A 25,761-nucleotide genomic window follows, 5' to 3' on the forward strand; every position below is an offset into this window, starting at 1 on the left:
CAAATGAGATGGTTGAGCCACTGGGCTTCATTTCTGATGGAAGGTAGAGTCAATTCCATATATAGTCTGGCTAATTCTCATATCCTTCAAATTGCTCTCTCTCTTTTTCTCTCTCTGTTGTTGTCTGTTTCTCTCTGAAGATGGCTTTGGCAAAGGTCATGGTTCTCGCAGTGCTCTGGGGTTTGGTCTGTTGCGTCTGTGCACAAACTGAAGATAATCAGGGAATGAATCTCCCAACTCCACCTGCCTGTCTGAATTGCTCTGGATGTGAGCCTGCATGCATTCCTCCTCCATCTCTTGGCTCTCCCTCAGAAGGAGCTCCACCACCACCCAGGCCAATTCAGAGCAACTGCCCAACAACCACGTCCTGCTGCCAGTTTCCTCCACCAAATCCCTCTGCTTATCTTCCTTATAATAACTATTCAGCTTCAGCTCACCCCTTTTCCGATGGACTACTGACCTCCTTCTGCTGTTATTTTCTCTTTTTATTCTTGGATGCTATTCTCTAAATGGTTATCAAGTTCTAGTGGGAGTTTAGTATACATGTTTGTGTTGTCTGGTTTATGTTGTGGACAGTTGTAAGGCTACAATTTCTGTAATAGTATCAATTAGCATGCATTTCCTTGTGCGCAATAATTTCACCTTGCAGTCCATTTTTTAGCGGAGTTATTTATTGAGTAATTTGTGTTTCATTTGGATATTGGTGCATGCCCATTTTTGTATATTTCTGCTGGTTTGTGCTTATTATTCTTTGATTTTGATGATTTTGATGCACAAGAGGTCCAAGAACATGTGGGTGGTTTGGTGAGGGCTGTTTGGCTTCTGCCAAATTGCTTTTGTGTATGACTATCGTTTTTTTCACTGAGAATCAGAGCAAGAAGGCAGCGTGATGCTGGCCGTATTTTATCGTTTTCAGAAAAGCTTTCAACACGATTACATCAACGACAATAAGGACAGACGAGTGTCGTGTTCATCAATTTGAATAACTAAAGTCTCGCTTTTTATCGGGAATTCATTTTTCGCTACCCAATTCTTAATTCTATTATTGCCTGACAACAAGTGAGCTGATAAGGCGAAAACTACTGGCATTAGCAGATGTTAACCGCACAAGATCTTACGCTTGTTATTATTAATAACTGAGTGTTGTCTGCGTTCACAAAGCAACAAAAGAATTTAAAAAATAAATGAGCATCATCTTCGTGAGCACAACTAATAGCGTCAAAGTAGTAGCAGTAATCGGCTCCTTTCATGCCATGAACGAACGGAAGCACCCAGGTTCCTTCAGATATTCACGAATTGACGTCCGAATTGCGGCATTAAAGAAAAAGATCAACAATGACAAAACCTCCAAAACCCCATTGGCGGATCTTTAAATACAGTTCGAGGTACAGTGTTGCTCAGGAGAAACTGCTCGCGTCCGTGTCATCTTGCCCTCTGCAAAACCCATCGAGGGCAAGCGGAAACTGAATAGTTAACATCGACCCGCCTTCCTATAAAACCCATCGAGGCAGGTGGAAACTGAGTAGTTGACATCGAGAGCAGGTGGAAACTGAATACTTGACATCGAGCCGTCTTCCTATAAAACCCATCAAGAGCAGGTGGAAACTGTGATTGAAGGTTCAATACTCGTATCAGCAAGCTTTTAGGTGTAATGGCTTATTCACAGGGAAAGTGGGTTAAGGTCAGTCTCTCTTTGCCTTCCTTACATAAAGAAAGTGGGTTTTAATGGCTTATATTGTTCTTCCCTTTTCGAAATCCTTGAATGAATTGAAACAACTTCGGTATGTTGTCCTCAATTTCGACTTTGAAGGGTGAACGGGTACTTGCTGTACGAGGTTTTCCTCTGGAGCTAACCATTTTCCCTGTTCTCTCCATTCTAGTTAAATCAATTGAAAACACTGCACCAGTCAACTGGTTCTCGATATGAGTTGCAGAGGAGAAGGGAATTAACATATTGATTGCCTAATTCCTATTGGCATAATATTTTTGATCTGTGACCGGACACAATTTTGCTAGTTTTCGTTTGTAAAATTTTCACAATATCCTGACAAATACTCTATAAATCCTATTTCTTTTTTTTTTAGCGCTTTTGATTTTCTTGTTATTAAGAACAAATTTGTGGTTTTCAGCTCTCACAGAAAGGTGCAGTTCCAGGGGCAAGAAGCTCCCACGCCATCACCGTAGTAGGCAACAAGGCATACGTCTTCGGTGGCGAACTCGTCCCACGTGTTCCCGTCGATAACAAGCTCCTCGTTTTCGACCTCGGGAACCTTACCTGGTCTATCACCGACGCAAGCGGCGACGTGCCCCCCCCGCGCCTTGGCGTCACAACGGCTGCCGTGGGCGAGGTTATCTACGTCTTCGGCGGCAGGGACGGAGACCACAAGGAGCTCAACGAACTCTACGCCTTCGACACGCGAACCAACAAATGGGCCTTAGTCTCCTCCGGCGAAGTGGGTCCACCTCATCGAAGCTACCACTCCATCGCATCCGACGACCGGCGTGTATACATATTCGGCGGTTGCGGTGTCTCCGGCCGACTGAACGATCTCTGGGCGTACGACGTGATCGATGGGGAGTGGCTACAGTATGCCGCAGCCGGGGCGGCCTGCCGGGGTCGAGGTGGACCTGGATTAGCAGTCATCGACGGGAGGATCTGGGTCGTGTATGGGTTCGCCGGCGAGGAGGTGGACGACGTTCATTGCTTTGATCCAAGCAGCGGGAAATGGAGCCAGGTGGAAACAACAGGGGAGAAGCCCAGCCCACGGAGCGTATTCTCTACGGCGGGGATCGGGAAATACGTGTTTATATACGGAGGGGAGATCGACCCGAGCGACCAGGGGCATCTCGGAGCCGGAAAATTTGGGGGTGAGGTATACGCACTGGATACGCAGACGGGCGACTGGAGGAAATGGGGGGAGGAGGTGGAATCGGGTAGTCATCCAGGGCCGAGAGGGTGGTGCGCTTTCTCGGCGGCGCGGCGAGGCAAGGAGGAGGGGCTGCTGGTCTACGGCGGGAACTCGCCAACTAATGATAGGCTCGATGACATTTATATTTTCACTCCGTCTTTGTGAGATTGTGCTGTGGTGCTGGGCCGTGTGAAGTGGTGGATCGAGGGATTTGGGCCGTAAAAACGTGTGGAAGCTGGGTCCAGTAGCTGAGGTGACGTCCATTCTCTTTTAAATTGGAGTTGGTGCTTGATGGTTAACTTTGGGTAGCCCTTCAGTTTGACTGTGTCTGTTTAGTTATAAAAATAAAGTTTTGTGTTAAGCTTAATTATAATTATGTAAGACACCGTTTCCAATGATAAATCACTAAAATACCCTATACTTAAAATTACTGAACATTGACTGCGACCTCACTGCACCACCCTCCCAATCTAATCTCTCCTTCTGGGTTTCAATCCTAGGCAGTGTCTGTGGTCCCTTTTTACGGTCGATTTTCAGAGCCCTGTGGACAGTAATTAAATGTTTTTTTAATTAACTTAAAATAGGGAAAGTATTTTTATGCTTGTGTGGGCCCAGAGGAAGCGCCGAGGGATCGCGGCCGTTAAGTCAATCGTGCGTCCAGCCCAACGGTAAACATGGAAGAGCCGTTGTCGGTGAAAGCATCTGCTGACGTACGCGTGTCCGGATCCGGAGCATCTTGAGGCACCAGGCTGTCCAACCTCCGCTCCAGCACGGACGAGCTGTATGGACCGACCGACCTTCACCCGAGTTACCTAAGCCCGAGGTCCTCGCTTTCAGCTTCCAAACACTCTCGATGTTTGCGTAAACTACGAAAATGCCCCTGATGTTTTTGGCCCTGCTGGTCTATTTCGTGTGACCGTTACCTAAAAGGAGGCCTGCAAAGTTCTGTTCTCTTTATTTTGCCGATAATCGTGGCTAATCTCTAAGGTGCGCCGAATGATCTCTCTTCATGATCGACGGCTGGCCGCGGTGGGCCTTTTATAGATGCGCACGTTAAAGTCTTTCTTTCCATTCTTATATCTTACCGGCTTGATGGCCGATGAGAAATGCCGAATCCCCGTGACATGGAAGGATCTCGTCTTTTTTCGACTCACTTAAATGACGAAAAGGCCATCACTTTTTCATCGTATTTACCGGCTTCACATTTCGATTTGGCGTAGACGAGAGTTTACCTGATGACTCTCTCGATGAGTGGAAAACAGGCAATTACGTAAAGCCCATAAGATTCCACGGCTCAGTCTCCGACGTGTCGCCGTACTCGGATTCCCCAATCGCAAATGGCTTCTCCGTAATTTACGGCTGATCAACGGCCAAATTCTGATACAATGAATGGAAAAGCTAATCCCGAGAGCTCTGAGAATGTCAGTCTTGTAAATATATCCAAGACCAGTACCATTTGCTAGGCGTCAACTCACCACAGCAGACATCTCTGCTTACATTACACCACGCTTCAAGTCTCTCAGTCCTCCCAATCAACTTCCATCTTCTGCTGCTTCTCGTTTCGTCTTTTCTCTTCCTGTTCGTTTCGGTGCGCCGGAGCGGTAGCGACAATGCAGCTCTCAGCGGCGCTCGTTACACTCTTCCTCTCCTTGGTGCTTCTAAGCAGCGCCGCCAGCGCGCACAACATCACCCGCATACTGGCCAAGCACCCGGAGTTTTCCACGTTCAATCACTACTTGACGACGACCCATTTGGCGCCGGAGATCAACCGGAAGGAAACCATTACGATTCTTGCGCTGGACAACTCCGCCATGTCGGCTATCCTCGCTAAAGGCCTCCCGATCGCCACTATCAAGAACATTCTCTCTCTGCACATACTCCTTGACTATTTCGGCGCCAAGAAGCTCCACCAGATCACCAACGGCACCGCTCTCTCCGCCACTATGTACCAGGCTACCGGCTCTGCACCTGGATCCTCTGGTTTCGTCAACATTACCGATCTTAAGGGCGGGAAAGTAGGTTTCGGTGCGGAGGACAACAATGGTGTTCTCGATGCGAGTTTCGTCAAATCAGTGCAGGAGATACCCTACAATATTTCTGTCATCCAAATCTCTCATCCTTTGTCGTCTCCTGAGGCCGAAGCTCCCACTCCTTCTCCTGTGGAGCAGAACCTCACCGCCATTTTGGGCAAAAAGGGTTGTAAGAACTTTGCGGACTTGTTGGCTTCCTCCGGAGCATTGAAGACGTTCGAGGACAACCTTCCCGGGGGCTTGACGGTGTTTTGCCCCGGAGACGAAGCAATCAAAAAGTTTGCACCCAAGTACAAGAACCTCACGGCGGAAGGGAAGGCCTCCGTGCTGCTTTTCCACGGGGTTCCGATTTACCAGTCGATGGCCATGCTCAAGTCCAACAACGGGTTGATGAACACACTTGCCACTGACGGCGCCAAGAAGTTCGATTTCACCGTGCAGAACGAAGCGGAGGACGTGACGCTCAAGACTAAGATTAACACGGCCAAAATCACCGGCACCGTCATAGACGACGAGCCGCTCGTGGCATATACATTGGACACGGTTTTGCTGCCGAAAGAGTTGTTTAAAGCAGAGGCTCCGTCACCGGCGCCAGCGCCAGCTCCGGAGGCCGACTCTCCGGCGGAGTCACCGAAGAGGGCCAAGAAGGCGAAGGCGAAGGCGAAGTCACCGCCGGCCCCAGATGTTGTGGACGCGCCTGCAGATGCGCCGTCGGATGATTCGGTGGCCGACGACGACTCAGGTGCGATGAGGGTGAACTTCCGGGAGTGGCCGGTTGCTCTGGGAATTGTGATGTGGTTGTGGATGTAGAATATAGTTTTTTGGCCCTTTTTGGTTTATTTCTTGGTTGATATTGTTGGGAAATAATAGAGCGCCTTTTTTGGGGAGGGTAATGGATGTGTTGTTTATATTTAGTAATTTTGTGATACTTAATTTGTTTGATTCTACCCGTGTAGACAAATGCTTTTAAATGTCCATAAATTCCTTGCTATATAAATCGCGGAAACAGCCTGTAACAGAAGCAGACAAATGAATGTAGTAAGGACTCTCGAACGCAAATTGGACTACCAAAATCAATGGTTGACAGCTCCCAAAGCGATCAGCAGCAGTTTGAAGTTTGAACAAGTTCAAACTCAGACCAGTTGACGAGAGCAGTCATGGCCTGATCACTCAGTTCCATATTCTTCCCACCCGGGCGGTCTACCATGTCCGGGACGGATTCCCACTTCATCACGTCTTCTTCGTAAGGGTCCTCGAACTTCATCTTCATGCGCTCTGCTTCTCTACTCGCTAGCTCCTGCGCCGGAGTCCAGTCGTAGAACTTGCGCCTTTCTTCGTCGCTTAGAACGTCGTATACCACTTTGTGTCCAGGTGGTATTCTTTCGACAGTCGACAGTACGCGGCTTTGAGGTTCTCTCCTCTGCTGTTATACTCTTACGAACCTGCCATCATCAAATTACTCCCTAAGTAATCTGTGTTGTTGGTTGAAATTTTTGCCGACAGTGGGGTTGGTTGTGTATTAAAAAACCCTTCGTTTATTGCAAAGATGGATAGCTGTCCTTTTGACTCAATTTTGATTTGAAGGGGGTTTATGAGTGAGGGTCGTTGTAACTGGAATCTACTCTTTTAAATATCGAGTTTGGGGCGGGGGAAAATGTCTGTGGGAGGCGAAACACAGGAGAATTGATTGATGTGGAAACTTCTAGCCGAAGACGAGAGAGGAGCTTTACTCCCCAAAATTCTCGTTCTTCTCCTCGCTTTCTTCGTCAGGATTGTTCCAGTGAACCCGCCTATCGTTTCTGCACCCCCATTCGGATGGTCGATTCCCTTTTGCTCTTCTTACTCTTCCTCCTCCACGGCTCTGTTGTTTTACATTTTCGTGTCTGGAGGATGATCGAGTAGGAAGAAGCAGCTGTGGAAGTCAATGGGGAGTAAGCTCGCGAAGATAAGGTTGACAATTCTATCAGGCAATTTCGACCCATGTATTTTCAAAATTTCTTCCTCTACTTTTCTCCTTGAAGATAAAAAAGAAAAGAAAACCCAAATGGATATTTGTTACTCGTCACCAGAATAATTGTCAAATAAATGAAGTAAAATCGTTTTCTTTCGATGCTTTCATATGACATCAAATGTCACGCTACGACTGATCTGAGAAACCAGGATCAACGTGAGAAACTAAGGATTCTCACAAGACTTGATAATCCGATCCCAGGAAGAAATTTCAACTGTTGAACAATCTGTAGAAAGAATCATAAGTTTTTAATTATCCTAACACAACATAAATAAACAGATTCAGTACAACGTCAAGGAGAAAAGCAAAAGAAAAAAATCAGTCTCAAAGAGCAATAGCAGCCAATATGGCGAATCCGCTCAGTGCAAATGCGATCTCGTAACAGGGGTTCGATCCAGACTCCTCAGGCGAACTGGGCGATCCAGCCGGACCCGGGGAGTTTTCAGTCGCTGAAAACGAAGGAGGTGGACTTGGTGGACTCTGGACGCCCGAACTTGGAACCTCGGCCGGGGAACCAGAAAGAGCAGGGTTTGGGGCGCCCGGAATCGTAGCGACAGGGGGGGATGCAAGAGGAGCGGCCGGAATCTGTGAAGACGGAGTCGGAGCGACAGAAGTAGGCGGAGACGGTACCGGGGAGGCCTTTGGCGAGACGGTAACGGCTGGTGGTGAGGGCGCCGGAGATATTTTAGGAGACGACGTGCTTGCTGGAGGAGGAGAAGAAATGGGAGACTTTAACGGTGCTTGCGGTGGAGACGACACCGGAGACTTGGACGACGCCTGGGGAGGAGAAGAAGCAGGAGTTTTTGAAGGTGCTTGAGAAGGCGGAGGTGAAATAGAACTAGCAGGAGACTTGGCCGGAGGAGGTGATAATGTAGCCTTGGTCGGCGCCTGAGAAGGCGACGCAGACGGAGGAGGTGATAATGTAGCCTTGGTCGGCGCCAGAGAAGGCGACGCGGACGGAGGAGGAGATAATGTAGTCTTGGTCGGCGCCGGAGCAGGAGACTGTCCTTTGCCGGAATCTAACGTGGTCAACAGCAACAGAGCCAAGACGAGCAACCGATACATTGTTAAAAAATCTAAGATACAGCAAATAAACACGGAAGACAGAAAGAAATTTCCAAGAGACGTGCCCCGGCGATTTTCAGAGCGGTTTTTCGGCGCGGAACTGACGAGCGAATGCGAGAAACGATGGTTGTGAGGAGGTTTTATAGAGAGGTAATCACTTCTCACTTCCTGGTGTCCAAGGCTAGAACGTTGGGCAATCAAATAGGTAACGTGACCGTTGAAGCAGAGGCCGTGGTTACGGGATACAGCCGGTGATGATGCCGTTGTCACTTGTCCCCGAGGGGACAGGAGGACCCGATTAGACCGTCGTCTGCCTCGTTGACCGTACGGTCCTCCAGATGTCTCTGGATTCGTACTCACGGAGTTGTTCGAGGTGGCTACGTGGCTACATCTAGACGGTGGGGGCAGGCGATTGTTCCGGGGCGTTGCAGTTCATGCATACGGGCTTTGTCGTCCTCTTCTTCACGGAATCTCTGAACTGGACGCGGAGCTGCCCCTAAAGTTCACAAATCACAAGGCAGAGGAAATCAATCTAACGGCTAAGATTAATCTCTCTTATGCATTTTAAGTAAAAATGATAAAAAGGAGACATAATAATTTCTCTCTCCTCTTCCACAAAGTTGGGTTTAATATACACGTCAGCATTATACAAAGTCTGCCACGTATTAACCAGCGTCGTGTCCGACACAGGGAGGTTCGTTAAACACGCAATCTCCACCAGTATCAAGTATCGGCTGCACCTACGGGGCTGGCTCCATCTTTTACCCACTCCACCCGACCCGAATTTCCGCCTTTCTGCCTCAACTTGCTTATTAACCTATGAATCGGGCCGAGCCTGGATATCAACCAATCGATGTTTTATAAAGTGGGGTCCACCATCGAAATCGACGGCTCTAAGGTGTGTTTCTTCTGCATATTAGATTTATGAGAGTGCGTGTCGTGAGTCGTGACTGGTGAGTCATTTTTCGTCCACGTGCGCTCGTGCCACACGAGCCTGCCGTCCAGCCGTTACAAGTTACTAGTCACGGCACTGGAATAATAAATGGGAAAAGAACTGAACGGGAAAGATAGACTCGGAAGACGAACGTCTCCTTGATTTCCAGACTAGGGTTAGGGTTTCGGGTTGGGACTGGGGCATCGGACCGTGCTCTCCCGTATCGATGACGACGGATTCTTGTCTATTGCAGTGGTAACGCGTCGGTTGTTTCACTTTTTCCTACTCTGAATCTGTGATATATCGGAGCCATTAGTGGTGTTATCCTGTAGGGAGGTCGATGGAGGACGGCGATGGGGGTTACGGTGATCACGGTGAACATTTCCACCGGAACGAAGCTATTTCTGCCGTCGCCGACGACGGCTTTTTGGGGGAAGAGGATGACGATTACGAGGATCTCTACAACGATGTCAATGTCGGGGAAGGTTTTCTTCAATCTCTTAGGAAAAACGAGGAAGTAGATTATAAAAATGTTGTCAAAGAGGAGGAGAAACGAAGCGACCCTCCGGCTTTTCCCACGATGAGTGTGTCTGCCACTGCTTCGGTCTCAATACCTGGTGTCGGTGCCGGAGATGGTGGTGGGGATAAAGAACCTGTTCCGCAAGGGATTTCGAAGGGTTTTCGTGAGTCGGGATATAGAGGGAATGAAGTAGTGCAGAGAGCCACCCCTAGCGGTCCCGGTGGCCTAGGAGGGGGAATGCGGGTAGAGTTAGGACAAGCTTCAGTTAAAACTGAAATAGGAGGGCAGATTGGCAATAACAACTTGCAGCCTCAACCTCAGCCTCAGCATCAGCCTCAGCATCAGCCTCAACCAGTTGTGAACGAAAATTTTCCTCGCCAGGGACCTGGACCTGGAGCTGGCGCTGGAATTGGAGTTGGAGGAAGTACGAATGTTAATGGCGGAAGTGGTCATGGCGGTGGAATTGGCACCAACGGCCAAGCTGGGACCATCCTTTTCGTTGGAGAATTGCACTGGTGGACGACTGACGCTGAGCTGGAGAGTGAGCTTTCGAAGTATGGCCAGGTGAAAGAGGTGAAATTCTTTGATGAGAAGGCCAGTGGGAAATCTAAAGGTTATTGTCAGGTAGAATTCTATGACCCTGCTTCTGCATCTGCTTGTAAAGAAGGAATGAATGGTTATGTATTTAATGGTAGGCCTTGTGTTGTGGCTTTTGCTTCTCCTTATACTGTTAGAAGAATGGGAGAAGCGCAAGTGAAGAACCAGTCCACATCCCAGGCTTCCCTGCAACAAGGAAGACGGCCAGGAGAAGTTAGTGGTACTGGCAGAGGAAATGCCATCTCCACTGGTGCAAATTACCAAGGTGGGGATGCAGGTCGAAATTTCGGCCGGGGTGGCTGGGGACGTGGTGGTTCTATGGGGAGCCGGGGGCAAATGGGCCCCATGAGAAATAGGATGGGGATGGGTGGGAGGGGAATAATGGGCAATGGTGGGACTGGGTTTGGGCAAGGGCTTGCGACAGCAACCCCGCCATTGTTGCATCCCCAAACAATGATGGGTCAGGGTTTTGATCCTTCATATGGTGCTGCTGCCATGGGAAGAATGGGTGGTTATGGTGGATTCCCTGCTGGCCCAACTACTCCTTTTTCTGGGATTATGCCCACATTTCCCCCAGTTGCTGGCATGGGGATGCCAGGGGTAGCTCCACATGTAAATCCAGCTTTTTTTGGAAGGGGGATGCACGGAAGTGGGATGGGCATGATGCCTGGTGCTGGAGTTGATGGGTCTGGAGTTGGTATGTGGTCAGACCCAAGCATGGCTGGATGGGGGGGTGAGGACCAAGGAGGTAAGGTTGGTGACTCTAGTTATGGGGAGGATGCTACCTCAGATCAACAGTATGGTGAGGGTAGTCATGAAAGAGGTTGGTCGAATCCTTCAAAGGAGAAAGATAGAGATAGGGCTCCAGACCGAGACTTTTCTGGTGCTGGTTCAGATAGAAGATACCGAGATGAGAGGGAGGGATGGGACAGGGCTGAGAAAGATGTAGGTCCGGGACAGGATTGGTCTGAAAGAAGGCACCGTGATGATAGGGAAATGGGATGGGAAAGGGATAGGGAACGCGAGCGGGATCGTGAAAGGGATAAGGATAGGGAGAGAGACCGAGACCGTAGTCGTGAACATGATCGGGATAGATATCGAGAGGAAAAAGACAGATATTCAGATAACCATAGGTACAGGGAACGTGAGCCAGATCATGATGACGAGTGGGACCGGGGGCGTTCATCTAGGACGCGGAGCAAGTCTCGTATGTCTCATGAGGATGAACAACGTCACAGATCAAGAGAGGTGGAGCATGGCAAGAGGCGACGACTTCCTTCTGAGTGAAATGAGTATTGAAAAACTTCATGTAACTAGGAGCCATGCTTGCAGCTCAAGAAGCATAATAGTTAAATTAGCATGGGGGCCATTTGAGTATCTGTCTTTGGAGTACAGTTCTTTGTTTCACTTATGATTTCAATGCCCCAAATGATTACCGTGGTGATGTTGCTTGCTTGCAGGCTGCAACTTGCATATGGGAAATGTAAGTCTGGTTCTTCTTATCCTTTTTCTTTGTTACAAAAATATTTTTTTAGATCTATATTGCTCTGGTTTTTTGACAATGCATTTTTATCTGGATTTTTATGGATTTATTTTCTGATATATTTACATTCATATGTTTCTTGTACTGGTTCACTCCCTATTATGCATACTCTCTTGGGAATAGCCTCCAAAGACATTCTGTCTCGAAAAAAGTTCTAAAACTTTCATAATGGTAACTGAATAAGCTGTTGGAACTGTATTTCTTAGTCAGAAATTCTAACATAATTGAACACTCTTTTCTGCCAAGTTGAAATTGTCATCTGCCCGGGATGTTGGGTTTGATCTGTTGGAACATATGATGCATTGGAATCTGCTGTAGCTTTTCTTTTTGAGATGATATATTCAAAAGTTTCTTTTTACACCTATCCCTTACCCTTTCTTTTTATAATCTCATATTTTGGATCTAAAAATTTCATTTTGTGGTCTATCCAAGATTTCTTCCTAGTTCCTACCTCTTTTGTGTTAAAGTTGTTTTATTAAACCCCTCATCTTATATCTTTTATTTATTATATTATTTTTTCTCATGGCTGTGTATCTTTCATGTTCTTGTATGGGTTATATGGGTAAATAACTTTTTCTTCTTCTTGAAAGATGACATCTAGTAAAGACTTAAATAATATCCCATGTCTTGGATCTAACCGCCCCCAACCATGGATTAATGGCCCTCTATTTTCTGTTGCTGATGCTAGTGGCTGCCTCAGATCTTTTAGGTTGATGTATCCAATGAATATGTACTGTTTAGAAGCAGTGATAATCAGTATCATCCTTTTATCTGTCGGTTTCTGGTCCTCTATTGCTTTCAGACATGAATGCTGAATAGTTTAAATTTCCCATAGGAATTTGCCTCTCTAAGCTGAAGTTTCTAATGTCCCGATCTTGAGGGAAGTTCCTACAAGAACTGTCTTTCAGCTGTTGTGGAGGGCAATGAAGATGATATTGAGGATTTCATGGTTGGGCCAAGGTTCAAGTACATGTGAAAGCCACAAAGATGACAAGATTTGTTGAGGGATCAAGAGGTTGTGTTTCAATGAGTATCAGATTTATGGAGGAAATTGTGTGTAGATGCTACCTGTGTTGTACTCTTGTCTTGTACTCTCTGTAAGCTGCAAAAAAAGAAAGTTCTTTCGTATTCCATTCACATGTAATCTTTGTAAAACTCTGAAGCAATTAAGATGGCCCAAGACAACTTTAGACAATTGAACTTTGTGGTTTGGGATGTCTAGTATTGTGTCATGTACTTCCTCTCCTACAGTCCCTACATGACATGTTTGTGTACAGTTTCCGGTTAGAACTGCTGCAATGCCAATGTAAGAATTTGTAAATTCATACTTCAGTCAATCTGATCAGATGGGTTCAAGTACTTGTGAAAGCCACACTCTTCACAAGTTTTGGCGAGGGATCAAGAGGTTGTATTCCAGTTAGGAGTAGCAGATTTATGGAGGACATTGTCTGTTGATTGTAGCCATTTTGTACTTTGTCTTGTGCTTTCTGAAAGTCTCAAAAAAAAAAAAAAGTTATTTGTTCTTATGTAACTTTTTTTTTATTTTTTATAAGAAGAAGCATATGTAATTTTTTTTAAAATTCGAAGCAATTAAGATGGCTCAAGACTAACTTTAGGCACTTAAACTTTGTAATGTTTTGGGTTGTGTCATGTACTTCTTCTCTACTCTCCCTTACAGCATTTATTGTTTACTACTACTCCGGTTAGAACTGCTGTAGTGCCAAACTATGAATTTGCAAAGTCATACCTGATCACATGATATTCTCAAAATGACAACAGGGGAATGGGTTTGTTCTTTTCATAAAAAAGGAGCAGCTAGAATAATTAAATTCATGTGGCTGTCTGCTTCATAAAGAAAACAAATTGAAAAGTGCATTCTGAAACACTGGGCTCTTGGTTGCATTTGTTGCCAAAACTAAAATGCAGATTGTCAGCAAATGTGGTTCTTGTCAAGCCTATATATCTCTATTCTAGTTCTGCCTTTTCCTGATATTTTAGAATGTCTGATGACAGTTGTATTCTTTTACAAATTTGCACTTATTTAGTGATTAATTGTGCTCAGTGCTTAAGGAACTAAATATTTCTGGGGATTTTTGGGTTGCCTATCAAATTTACAGCTAACCTAACCATTCCAAGAAATGGCTAAAAATTTGGTTATATTTATATATATTTTTTGAAACTGATTATATTTATATTATGAAATTGATTATGGATATAGATTTGTACATGATGCAAAGTAATGCTTGGTTAATGTGATGTAATTAGTTTAATTTAATAAATGATCTTCTAATGTTCTGCAGATCTATGTGTGGCAACCTGTGGTGACCCTAGCAGTCATAATTATGAATTTGTTCTTGCACATTTCTTTTATAGTCTAGATTATAATTGAAAGGAGCTTTTCCATTCTTGCAGTTACTAGGCATTGGACTTCGAATAAAAGGGTATTGGCTGTTGATCTCCTTTCTCATGGTTGAGATGGCAAGGCTCAATTGCAGGTTCTTGGCTCATTGTCCAGAAAGTGTTCCTGTTAGAAGTTGTCAGACATGAATTGGGTTAACATGTTATAATTCTAACTGATGATATACCTTAACCAGTTTGATTTTATACATTCTCTAGTCAATTTGTTGTGAGCAGTTAGGATAATCTTATGGTGTTAGATTTTGCGACAAATGTAATCTTCATCGTTTTCTTGTATACTTCAGCTAGATTTGATATTGCAGATGGAGCATGTAACGGTAGGCCTGAACATGATGATTGGTTTGATATGAAATGTTTTGTTCTTCATTTCTCCCTTAATTTTGTATTTCTAGACTTGAGTCTTGTTCCTGGCTTTCATGTTTCTGTGAACTCCAAAGATCTGTTGGTTGAACCTCATGAATACCCTTTAATAAGATGTATCAATTCATATGCAAGTATAAGAAAATAGTCACTCCTATATAGAAGATAGCCTAATTTAAATATATATATTTTACAAATAATTTAATTATATTTAAATTTATTATTTTATATTATTATAATACTTAAATGTTTTTCTTTTTTTTTTGTTATGTTTTTATACATTATATTTTATATATTTTTATTCATTTATTTACGAGTTTAATCAAAACGGGTAATAGAATGTCCTAGCTGGAGAACGTGTGGTATCGCTAAGTGGTTTTGGGGCAGTCTCGGGTGGGTCCCACCTGTTTGACGGTCCAAGATCAGGGAGTGATCGCAATTCGAGGGGCTTGCCTTCCCTGGTTTTACATGCCGATTCAACGGGGTGCGAAGGAGAAGCAAAATGAAATTCTTCTATATAACGCGGATTTGCGTCCCACCCCCCCCCCCCCCCGGGCTAAGAAACGCGTGCAACATTTCGTCTCCCAATCGCCAGACCAGACAAGGATCTCAGCTTTCCAGTAAGGACTTACTTCGTTTTTCTTCAGTTCTGTCTTTATTGCTGCTGATGTTGTTCGTATTGCCACAAAGGGAGTGAGGGCGTAGGAAGATGGTGAAGCTTGTGGTGGCAACGACAATCGATCCTGCCTCCGTCGGACCCGCCTCCGCGCTCCTAGCTATGCCCGGCTGGCACCCCGGTCCCTTCGTGCAGGTGTGCTTTATTTACACCCAGTATCACTTGTTAATTTTGTTCTTTTCAATTCTAGTATTCGACTTCGAAGACATGGAGGTGTTATTAATGAACTCGCGACATGAGTTTTCGTCTGATGGAAATTTATGATATTCTGATTTTTTGCGGGTTTAGGATATACCAAGTTTTGTTAATGGAGATGTGAGATTATTGAAACATGATAACAGTATCGTGGCGGAGGATAACTTGGATAAGCGATGGGAGGATGCGACGGGTGAAGTAGTGGATGAAGTCATATTCCTTAGTAAGCATACTGCTGTTTCAAATCGTCCAGCACTTACAGTTCATCCTATAGGTATGTCACGTTTGGTTCTTACGTACAAATTTTGTAGCTTTTCAAGTTACTGGATTGCAGTTGTTGGTAACTATAGCTTTGACTATTGCTTGTTTGAAGAACTGCTCTCAAAGACAGTATTCTGTTTGTTAGGCGTGCCTCATTTGACGGAAGATGAAATACCTCCTGCTGGAGGAAAACCTGGATGGGCGGGGTTATCTAACCCCCGAATTGGGCCGTGGTTAAGACTCCTAAAGACAATTGCAACAGATCATAATCTCACTCCTGAATTTGAGGTATTAGATATTCATATGAGATACTTTTGATCTTCCTAATACCTAAATTTGGTTAGTTAATGCCTATGTCAGTTAGACCATTTTTTTTAAAAAAAGGTGTATGTTCGTTAAACAAATGATGCTTGTTTCATCATAGAAGATTATTCAAAAGTATAAGCATCAAATATTCTTTGTTTTCATGAAAAGGTTTTTATGAACTCAATGCAATCTTTTCCTCTATATTGAAGTTTCTCAGGCTAAATACTTTCTAACTTTATCTTCTCTGAGATGCTCAAATCTGTTTTGCTTCCATTCTGCACTCAGCTAAGCTGTCTTAATTATAAATAAAATGCTATTTTAGTGCATGCCGGAGCATCACACTGAACCCATGCCCGGATCTCATCAGTGAAGTTCAGGAAACAACAAAAAATCAATGTTGGCATTTCATCCTTTCTTCCATATAATTCAGGATGAATAACTCTATTATGATTCCCCTTCTTGTAGATTACTTTGGAAGCAACTCATCATGGACCTGTTGTCAACACTCCAACAATGTTTGTTGAGATTGGTAATTTTCTACAAATAATGATACTTAACTCATGTTTTAATAGAAATAGCCCTGCAACATATACCAGTAAGCTTCTTTATATCATACAGTTTGCAAAAAAAATTCAACATTACAGCAGGAACTTGGAAATCCGTTTAACTTCTTGCTAACATATCTTGCCCTATAAAGTTGGATTTGGAAATGAAATTTTTTCTAGAAATTTTAATTGACTGAGGGCATTTTCCATGCTATTTGGCCTTTCAGTCTATATAAATATTTTTTCTATACAGTAATTCAGATATTATATAGTGTTTGAGTCATTCTTATAAGTTGGTGACTTTTAAAAAAAAAAAATTTGGTGTTTCCTGAGATACTTTGGTCTTCTCTAATACAAAAGCAAATCGTTGGATCCCTTTGATTCATTTTATGTTGCTCTTGTAGGTAGCACAGAAGAGTACTGGAAGAGGCAGGATGCTGCACAAACTATTGCTCTAGTTGGGTAGTTTTGAGCAAATTGATTGAATATTTTTTTTCCAGTTATTCCCATACTTGTACCCTTCTCTTGAAGTCAAGTGTCTTATTCATGTTTACTGATATTGTTTCCCTTCTGATGGTTGAAGTTAGTGTGGGAAGGCCTTGGGCTTGGTGGTGGCAGTGGTGTAGGAAATTGGAACAGGTAATAAAAACATTTTTTGAGAAAAAAATTATTTTTTATAATTATTCATGTAATTTCATTTCAAGGATTCTCTATCGTAACTCTAGACACTAATTTCCCATTTTCATCTGGTGCTTGGATGGGGATATTTGCACTTGGTCAGATTTGAACTTACTCCCAACTTATGCATGCGTGGACCTTACATGTGGTTTGCAGCACCTTGGCAAATCCAGTAGCTTGGTGCATAAATTTCTGATGTCTAAACATATTAATGGGCAAAATGTAGATCTGTGTGTAGGTTACTCGACTTACTGAAATCCCTGTGTTGTCAGCCCTTTACACCTGGACAGAGGCTTCTGAGTGAACATTACCATGCCTTGATAAATAAATTTGCTTTGTCTGTGTGGTGTTTAACAGATCCTTTACCCTGCAATTGTTACCAAAATTGGTCAGGACCCAGCTTTGAGTTAGCACAAAGCTGCTAGCATATTACCCAGCATTTAATTACCATTTTTTTCTATGAAGAATCTGTTATGACTGAATTGCTTCTGACTCATAATCTGGGTGATGCTTGAAAAAAGTGTGTCCCGATTTTTATTTATTGGAGGCCTGGAGTTATTTCTATGGAGTACAGGCTTTGGCTGAAAGTGAAGCACACCCAACTTTTTGGAATGCTTTCATTATTTCTTTTTTGCACTTTTTCTTTTTGGTTAAAAGCAGTTTTGTCCCTAATTTCCTGGTTCTTTGATTGATTAAATGCTCTTTTTATTTTTATTTTTATTTTTATTTTTATTTTTGTGAAAGAGGATGAAATGCTCTTTTGCTTCATTTTGTTTCTGTTTTGGGCTGTGAGGTTTTTAGTTAGAAAAAAAGGAATATGGATGTAAGTCCAATATTAGTTTGGTGCACCCATTATTTAATTAAACCATCAAATTTGAATTGAATGACTTAAAACTTTACTTTTTCTTACTCTACATTTATTTGTTATCCCAGAATTCATGATTGATGTTAATTTTAGTTTTTTTTCTCATTTTTATGAATCTTTAATGATAAAATAGATATAATGGCATTATTATAAATATAATAAAATAAATGGCATTCTTGAAAATGGTTTAACTTTTTTAAAGAGAAAAAATTTGGGTACAGCTATCAAGTCCAGCCTCATTTCCTCTTTTAATTATCAATGTTCTTAGCTAGACTGTTTCATTTGACAGAAATTGTGAGAGAAATAAGGTGCTCCTTGGGATAGGAGGCGGCCATTATGCACCTCGACATATGGATATTGCTCTGTAAGCCATTGTTGACTATATTTACTTTTTCCTTCCATTGAGTTTCTTTGGAATAACTTCTCCTAAATTGATTTGCATGATGTCTTCCTGTCATCAGTGCTCCTTCAATGTTTTATCATAATTTCATGAATTAAAAAGTTCTGACCATGCACCTTCATTTCCAATTTATATAAATAAATGATTAATTGGAAATACTTCCAGGAAAGAGGGAGTGTGGGTTGGGCACCTTCTCTCTGGGTATTCTTTGCCCATGGATGATCCAAATAAAGGAAGGAACAAGGGGAATGATGTTGGAGGGACATGGAAACAAGCTATCAAAGTTGCATATGATGCTACTAAATCTGCTTTCCCAGGAGGTGAAGTTATTGCACATATAGATCACAAGTAAGTTTTTCTGTCAAAATTAATTTATTGACTGAATAATGCCAGTAATCATTTACATATCAGCCCGATCACCAGTAAGTTTTTTCTGTCAAATTTAATTTATTGAAAGGAATCAAAACAATGCCTTTAATCATTTACATATCAGCCAGAACTATCCAGGACAGGTAGTTCACTCAAATGGTTACTCAAATATGATAATGGGTGCAATGTAATATGTTGCAGAACTGCACACTGGATCGTTGTTTGAAGGGCCTCATTACCAAGTGATTGCTGTAAAAAAATTTCCAGTTCCAACTTGACGAAAATGATCTTTGAAATAAAAGCTCTAGATACTCTGAAAAAAAGGATCTGATGTGTCCCTTTTGTTAAACCTCGTCTTGTGATGTCCTCCAGAGGGGTCAGCTAGAAGACACATTTCTACATCAGGTGTACTTTTTCCTCGAAAGAATAATGAAAGGTGCCAAGGTGGCCATGTTGAGTAAATGTCAAAAATGAAATTGGCTCAAAATATCAATTTAGTTTCTTTATCCATTGGTGCAACTAGACAAAGCAAGGAAGCACCTCTTGTAGTTAACTAAGTCCTTGTTGGTAGGCAAATTTTTTTTTTTTTTTAAAGCCTTGGTGGTCATGGAAGTAAGTGGATAAAAAGAAAAGAGAATGAGAGAGTTTTAAGTGAAAAATGAGGTTTTACAAAAGCTTAGCTCTTCATTTTCTTTTCTTACCCCCATTTTCTGTCTGGCCAAAGAGTGCCTTAGTGTTTCATGGATTTTGATTTTTACTATATTCGAGACCCAGAGTGCTTTTAATGTAGAAATCACACATGCTTTTTATAGTTTTGGTTCGTTTATCAGCATCATCCATGTTATCAGATTGTATAATATATTCCGGAATGTGTCTATTTGTCATCTTCTAACCATGTTAACTATAAATAACTGGTTTCTTCTTTGCACGGGTTTTAGCTTTTGCTTGAATAGAGCTGAATAGTCAATTTGAAGTTTTTGAAAGAGTTGGTTTCTTAGTAACGACTGTGGGTGCAGGAGTTTCAAAAGCTGGCAGAAAACTGCTATTATGACCTTCCTAGCAGAAGAGAATATAAAGGTCGGAAAGCCAGAAGACTTCTACTAATCTCCTCTCAACTGGTTCCGTTTCTGGAAGACTTCTTCCACTCAATAAATCTCTTTGAACAATGTTTTTAAAATAATGTAATTTTTTATGAGGTGACTCAGACAAACTCGACAACCATTTTATTTACTTTCCATCACAGATTTATTTTTTGTTCAAATCAAACAACAATGTCATGTCATGTCATGTCATGAAAGATATGATCCAGATTCTAGTTTTTCGTTGTTTACCACGACGTACCCCTCCTACCGTCCATGAGTCCACTACCGGCTGCATTTCGTCCCATCTGATCGGGATCTAACGACGACAATCAGCTAAATCTGGAGCTTCTAATTCGTCGGTCTCTGTAGGTCGAAGTTTCTCATCAACTTCCTATACAAATTCAAGACTCGACAAGGCACGGAAAGTGGGTGGGATGTAAGAAATGAATGGATGACTGCGAAAGGATTCTTACCGCCTTTCCACTTCATAAATCAACCTTGTTAGCTTAGTGCAGATCTACGGGTAGAAGAAAGCTCGACGAAGCAACCAAAATGGTGGGGAGGCACCTTCTGCTGCTTCTTGCTATGACCCTGCTCCTCCTATTTGCACCAGCTACGAATGGCTTAGAAACCGAGGTGGCAAATCTCCATTTTTACATGCACGACGTCGTCGATGGACCGAACGCGACCGTCACCCAAGTGGCACCGAGGCAGCCCCTCAACTTCTCCGCCTCGGACACCCTCGCAGCATTGTTCGGATTGGTGTACGCGATCGACGATCCGCTCACCGTCTCCCCGGACCGCAGCTCGGAGTTGGTCGGACGGGCACAAGGGATGTACGCCGCGACCTCGATGGGAGACGAGTTCAGCCTTTTAATGATGCTCACATACAGTTTCATAACCGGTTCTTACAATGGAAGCTCTTTCAGTGTCTTGGGCAGGAATCCCATTTTCAAAGAGGTGAGAGAGATGCCGATTGTCGGAGGAACGGGGATTTTCCGACTTGCTCGGGGATATTGCTTGGCACAGACTCACTCCAGCATCCGCTTTAATGCTGTCATTAGGTATAATGTGACTGTGCTGCATTACTGAAACAGGACTAATTATCGTTCTTAAACCCTAAAGAATTACCAGAGAGAGACGTGTTCATCTTATTAAGAATAGTTAATGATGGTCGTAATTGGAATCCTGTAAAAACTCCACTGTGCTCTATTTTGACTGCTTAAAAGATCAAAGGTACTTGTAATATTTCATTTTCTGCGATTTTATAATCATCCATTCTGACTGGTTCAAACACGATCACGATCTAACGATGGTGAAGCTTCTAACTTGTTAGCATCCAAGTCCAATTTTCTCTTCGTCCCCATGCGCCATTTCAATATTTGACTTCTAGGCTCCCATTTGATGACTTTCAAATTCCACGCAGACTAAAACGACAAGTCATAGCTCCTGTTATCTCCCTCTGATCACGATCTAAGAATTGTCGGACGTTAAGCTATATATATAATTGCATTATCTCCTCCTATTTTCATTCCAAACTCAGTTAACAACAGGAAGCCTTTCGTCTTCGTAAATCACCTTTTTTAGTGCTGATCAAATTGGTAGAAGAAAGCTCAACGAAGCAACTGAAATGGCGGGGAAGCACCTTCTGCTACTTCTGGCTACGACGCTGCTCTTCTCATTTGCAGCAGCTGCGGATCGCTTGGAAACGAAGGTGACGAAATTTCAGTTCTACATGCACGACATCTTGGATGGACCGAATGCGACGGTGGCCCAAGTTGTTACCGGTCGACCAGCCAACTCCTCCTCCTCCTCGCCCATCCCAATATCATTTGGATCGGTGTACGTGATGGACGACCCGCTCACCGTCTCCCCCGACCCCAAGTCGGAGTGGATCGGACAAGTACAAGGGGTGCTCGTTACGACATCGTTGGGAAACGATTTCAGCCTTACGACGACGGCGACATACAGTTTTATGAGCGGACCTTACAATGGAAGCTCTTTCACTGTCTTGGGGAGGAATCCCATTTTGAAGGAGGTGAGGGAGGTGCCTATTGTAGGAGGGACGGGGATTTTCCGGCTTTCACGGGGCTATCTCTTGGCACGGACTCTCTCCAGCGTCGGCAATGATTCTACTGTTGGGTACAATGCGACTGTACTGCATTACTGAGAGACCATTTAGGGTTACGATTCATGTTATTTCTCTCTGTGTTGTGTGAAAAGTGAAAATGAATTCTATATTAATACTCTGTTTCTAAGATGGATCCAAAAAGGCTTTTTTCTGGAGATGATGATAAGTCGTGATTTGATTCAAATATTTTGAACTCTAGCTCGGTTGAACCGAGCCTCGAACCCAATAAGTTCGAACTTTAACTTGAGCCAAGTTCGAGCTCCAATATATATTTAAAACTTTGTAAAAAGTACATGTTAAATTGTCTATAAAATTGGGCATGACCTATTTACATAATACCTGAATAAAATTATCTATATACTCTACATAAAATTGTTAATAAACACTGGATAATATTATGCATAAACTTTATACAATAATCAAACACAAAATTAAATGAAACATCACTATGAATATCAATTTGTAATCACCTAAATAAAAACTATAAATCCAATATAAATTTATAAGCTATAGCTCTTTCTCTTCATGCTAGAAAAAAAATTCTTACTCTACAAAAAAAATAATCCAATCAACAAAGATAATAAATCCAAAAAAGGAAAGATTAACAAATAAATGTAGACACATAGATGAGAGAGTAGATAAAAATAATTTTTTAAATGTAAGGGGTTCATAATGGGATTCATAGGACTATGGCATTCTTAAGGGGTTGGCTCTTACTTGAACCACGTAAATCACATATGGCTAGTTGAAATATCGTGTAACTTTCTGTTTTTTGGGAGTTTCTAACTCTACTTTATCTATCTCACCAATGAATAATTGTAACAGAACACCTAAAATATTTGTTGTAGTACAGAAGCTTTGTTATCTTTTAATTCTTATGTTGATATGTGTTGATTTTCAGGACTAAGAATTTAGCTCTTGGAGAAAAAATGAGAGCAACCCAAAGGAAGAAAACTAGAGGAAGAAGGGTTATAGAATTGATTATTCCTTACCCTCCCCCTGAAGCTCTATTTATCGATTTATGAAATTATTATATTATAATAATACCCATGAACTAGGGTTTAGGGTTTTAACCCTGAAACTTTAACATAATTACATCAACGCCATCTCTATGAGATGACCCTTTATTTACCATCTTGCCATCAATGTATGTGGGCCTATGGGCCTACTCTTTGATTTGTGGGCCTTGAGTCTGTCTTCTATCTCTCTTGGTTGCATGGGCCTTCCTTGGTCTTATGGGTTTGGGCCCATATGCTAATATTGGAGCCTTCCTTGGTCATGTGGGTTTGGGCCCTGTCTTCCAACACTCCCCCTCAAGTTGGGGGTGAGAGAACAACATGAACTCCCAACTTATTGCAAATGATGTATAAAATCTTTTTTGTATAATATGCCTTCATCTTCCAACACTCCCCCTCACGTTGGTGCTCTCGTTCATGAGGCTCAGCTGGTATAATATCAGTGAGAGGGAATCACTCATAACTGCTAAGACATTGCTCTGAAGTGTCCACCTCCACCACCGTGTCCCTCCAAAGGACAATGACTCTCAAGTGGTAGAGTAATATATGATATTAATGGGGGAAAGTAACATAAATATAACAATTAGTGCCTTTGTCATGGACTTCCAACCACAAAAATGTGATATTTTTTACGGAGATGAAGTTCCTTCATCATGGACTCCCAACCACAAATAAATTTGATATTTTTTACGAGGATGAAGTTCCGCCGTCATAGACTCCCAACCACAAATAAATTTGATATTTTTTACAGAGATGAAGTTCCTCTGTCATGGACTCCCAACCATAAACAAATTTGATATTTTTTAAAGGGATAAAGTTCTTCCGTCATCGACTCCCAACCAAAAATAAATTTGATATTTTTTACAGGGTTGACAATAAATAATGGTATGAGGTTACCTCTTATTCAATAATATTGTCTCATCAAAAGAAACACAATAACAACAACTAAAATGGGTTTGGATTGGGCCCATTTAACACGACCCAAAATAATCCTGTAAAATGACCCATAAAATAATCCAATGCATATATCTAGACCAAAGAATAATATGTCAATTCTTAAAAAATAATAATCCAACTAGAAAAAAAAATTTACCTAATCGGGCTGAAATCTTGGGCACATTTACCGAGGTAGAAAATAAGTGGTCCGAGTCAGGTCGACCAGACCGAGTTGACTCGGCCCGAGTTGGTCTGGGTTGACTCGGCCTACTGGTGCACTCTGTCGACTGGGAACTCGGCTCGTTGGTCTGAGTTAACTCGGGCGCACGGTGCTCAATTAAATCATGTTTCCTAACTTTGGGAAACTTATATTGCTACAGTAAGTCTTCTTCCCGGCTTCTTCGGCAACGGTAACTTTCCAAGACGGAGACTGCTTAAACCACAACGGAATCATCGTCCAGAAAGGTAACTCATTCCTTCCCCATGGCAACGATCCCGGCTTCCGAACAGAGCGGAACAGTAACGGGAAACTTTCCAGAATAAACCATATCTCTTCTTCCGCGAACAGTGCGGGACAACAACATTGAGGGACTTTGATCCCGACCTTGTTGCTCTTCCAGAAACAGAAACAAGATGGCGGAGAGATAATTCCGCCTAGCTCGGTCTTAAAGGCCCAGTTGTCTTCTCCCACACCGGCGACAGGATAACAGAGACTTCGGACGGCAACATATAGGGACCTTCCGAAAATAAGCGGATTGTCGTCGGAGTGGGTCGTCTTCCCTGCGGCTGAACAGCCCGCAGGAACGCTGGGTGACTTCCTCACCGTTACTTAATGCTCAGTTGGTGTTCTAGTGGCGTGAGACGACTACAACCGAGTCCTTGAGTGCATTAGTACAAGTATTTAAATTAACACACGCAGCATGATCGCGTCCGCGAACTGGATGATGCCGCCGGCAGGAAAGGGCCCAGCGAGCACTTAACCAGAGAGACTCCGTCTTCCGTCTAGCAGTCATCCGACCCTACCCGTTTTCAGAAAATTGTAGAAGAGAAGGAAGAAGGAAAAAGGAAAAGCAAACTTTCTCCAGGTGGTCTTCTTTATGCAAAACTATTACTGGCCAGCGGTTGTCCACGGTTACCACCTGCTTCAGACTCGAGATGGGGGTCGGCTGAGTGCTCAACCTTCCGAACGAATCAACTCGGCTGAGTGACTGTTGTCCAGCTCTGAATCTTTCAGCCTGATTCTTTGGACGAAATAAGACTGCGAGATGAAGCAGGAAACGACATCTCTTACGGTAACAAAGAAGCGAAAAATCGAAAGATTTTAATTTTTGGAAGACGAAGAACTTGACTGCGGGGATGGGTTGCAAAGGTCGCAACCAATTCTAGCATCTATAAAAAAAGATATATACGGTAAAAGAAAAAAACAGTTTCAACAAATTTGAACCTATATTATGAGTCCTGAAAATCAAAGTTATGGTACATTGATGATTTTCAGGACTCCATGAATTTAGAGAAAAAGGGAGAGAAACCCATTGAGAGAAAATAGGAGGAAGATGGGTTATGGGATTGATTATTCCTTGCCCTCCCTCTGAAGCTCTATTTCTAGATTTATTAAACTATTATATTATAATAATACCCCTAAACTTAGGGTTTAGGGTTTTAACCCTGGAACTTTAACATAATTATATCAATGATATTTCTATGAGATGACCCTTTATTTACCATTCTGCCATCATTGTATGTGGCCCTACTCCTTGAATTGTGGGCCTTGAACCTGTCTTCTCTTTCTCTTGGTTACATGGGTCTTCCTTGGTCTTATGGGCTTGGGCCCATCTTCTAATACACTTTTATATTGGAGTCTTCCTTGGTCTTGTGGGCTTGGGCCCTGTCTTCCAACAATATGAAACTTATTTC

General features: G+C 42.8%; 7 protein-coding genes across 8 annotated transcripts; 6 read left to right on the forward strand and 1 right to left on the reverse strand.

Moving 5' to 3' along the window:
* The first annotated feature begins 1,369 nt into the window (after window positions 1-1,369).
* On the forward strand, window positions 1,370-3,276 carry LOC137941090 (thiohydroximate-O-sulfate sulfur/sulfate-lyase (nitrile-forming) NSP5). The gene is made up of 2 exons (XM_068786343.1): window positions 1,370-1,681; window positions 2,130-3,276. The coding sequence occupies exons 1-2, from the start codon at window positions 1,652-1,654 to the stop codon at window positions 3,072-3,074; spliced, it is 975 nt and encodes a 324-aa protein (XP_068642444.1). The 5' UTR covers window positions 1,370-1,651; the 3' UTR covers window positions 3,075-3,276.
* A 1,141-nt stretch (window positions 3,277-4,417) lies between these two features.
* On the forward strand, window positions 4,418-5,886 carry LOC137940157 (fasciclin-like arabinogalactan protein 1). The gene has a single exon (XM_068785091.1). The coding sequence runs from the start codon at window positions 4,520-4,522 to the stop codon at window positions 5,747-5,749; it is 1,230 nt and encodes a 409-aa protein (XP_068641192.1). The 5' UTR covers window positions 4,418-4,519; the 3' UTR covers window positions 5,750-5,886.
* Window positions 5,887-7,274: 1,388 nt separating this feature from the next.
* Window positions 7,275-8,015, reverse strand: LOC137940779 (classical arabinogalactan protein 9-like). The gene has a single exon (XM_068785905.1). The coding sequence runs from the start codon at window positions 8,013-8,015 to the stop codon at window positions 7,275-7,277; it is 741 nt and encodes a 246-aa protein (XP_068642006.1).
* Window positions 8,016-9,095: 1,080 nt separating this feature from the next.
* Window positions 9,096-14,405, forward strand: LOC137941244 (uncharacterized). 2 transcript variants are annotated; one of them, XM_068786567.1, is made up of 2 exons: window positions 9,096-11,549; window positions 14,022-14,405. In XM_068786567.1, the coding sequence occupies exon 1, from the start codon at window positions 9,290-9,292 to the stop codon at window positions 11,351-11,353; it is 2,064 nt and encodes a 687-aa protein (XP_068642668.1). In that variant the 5' UTR covers window positions 9,096-9,289; the 3' UTR covers window positions 11,354-11,549; window positions 14,022-14,405. The 2 variants fall into 2 exon arrangements, with proteins under 2 accessions (XP_068642668.1, XP_068642669.1); XM_068786568.1 differs by lacking the exon at window positions 14,022-14,405 and adding an exon at window positions 12,445-13,219.
* Window positions 14,406-14,945: 540 nt separating this feature from the next.
* Window positions 14,946-19,985, forward strand: LOC137941710 (D-aminoacyl-tRNA deacylase). Its single transcript, XM_068787241.1, has 10 exons — window positions 14,946-15,007; window positions 15,078-15,198; window positions 15,352-15,532; window positions 15,665-15,807; window positions 16,291-16,354; window positions 16,775-16,827; window positions 16,954-17,009; window positions 18,203-18,277; window positions 18,479-18,661; window positions 19,699-19,985. The coding sequence occupies exons 2-10, from the start codon at window positions 15,097-15,099 to the stop codon at window positions 19,784-19,786; spliced, it is 945 nt and encodes a 314-aa protein (XP_068643342.1). The 5' UTR covers window positions 14,946-15,007; window positions 15,078-15,096; the 3' UTR covers window positions 19,787-19,985.
* A 331-nt stretch (window positions 19,986-20,316) lies between these two features.
* On the forward strand, window positions 20,317-20,856 carry LOC137940780 (dirigent protein 1-like). Its single transcript, XM_068785907.1, has one exon. It carries the CDS (start codon window positions 20,317-20,319, stop codon window positions 20,854-20,856), a length of 540 nt encoding a protein of 179 aa, XP_068642008.1.
* Window positions 20,857-21,394: 538 nt separating this feature from the next.
* On the forward strand, window positions 21,395-21,934 carry LOC137940781 (dirigent protein 1-like). Its single transcript, XM_068785908.1, has one exon. The coding sequence runs from the start codon at window positions 21,395-21,397 to the stop codon at window positions 21,932-21,934; it is 540 nt and encodes a 179-aa protein (XP_068642009.1).
* Window positions 21,935-25,761: the final 3,827 nt, after the last annotated feature.

The sequence above is a fragment of the Aristolochia californica genome, unplaced genomic scaffold, assembly GCF_029961685.1.
Source record: "Aristolochia californica isolate CCGP_79_NKW_82.1479 unplaced genomic scaffold, dmAriCali1.0.hap1 SCAF_9, whole genome shotgun sequence".
Classification (NCBI taxonomy): domain Eukaryota; kingdom Viridiplantae; phylum Streptophyta; class Magnoliopsida; order Piperales; family Aristolochiaceae; genus Aristolochia; species Aristolochia californica.

Bases quoted from the DNA above. Each gene is read 5' to 3' on its own strand.
- LOC137940781 (XM_068785908.1), top strand. From the start codon at position 21,395: ATGGCGGGGAAGCACCTTCTGCTACTTCTGGCTACGACGCTGCTCTTC.
- LOC137941710 (XM_068787241.1), top strand. From the start codon at position 15,097: ATGGTGAAGCTTGTGGTGGCAACGACAATCGATCCTGCCTCCGTCGGA. The intron at 16,355-16,774 runs GTAATTTTCTAC...TTGCTCTTGTAG, and splicing joins AACAATGTTTGTTGAGATTG to GTAGCACAGAAGAGTACTGG. The intron at 18,662-19,698 runs GTAAGTTTTTCT...CTGTGGGTGCAG, and splicing joins ATTGCACATATAGATCACAA to GAGTTTCAAAAGCTGGCAGA.
- LOC137941244 (XM_068786567.1), top strand. From the start codon at position 9,290: ATGGAGGACGGCGATGGGGGTTACGGTGATCACGGTGAACATTTCCAC.
- LOC137940779 (XM_068785905.1), bottom strand. From the start codon at position 8,015: ATGTATCGGTTGCTCGTCTTGGCTCTGTTGCTGTTGACCACGTTAGAT.
- LOC137941090 (XM_068786343.1), top strand. From the start codon at position 1,652: ATGGCTTATTCACAGGGAAAGTGGGTTAAG. The intron at 1,682-2,129 runs GTCAGTCTCTCT...TGTGGTTTTCAG, and splicing joins CACAGGGAAAGTGGGTTAAG to CTCTCACAGAAAGGTGCAGT.
- LOC137940780 (XM_068785907.1), top strand. From the start codon at position 20,317: ATGGTGGGGAGGCACCTTCTGCTGCTTCTTGCTATGACCCTGCTCCTC.
- LOC137940157 (XM_068785091.1), top strand. From the start codon at position 4,520: ATGCAGCTCTCAGCGGCGCTCGTTACACTCTTCCTCTCCTTGGTGCTT.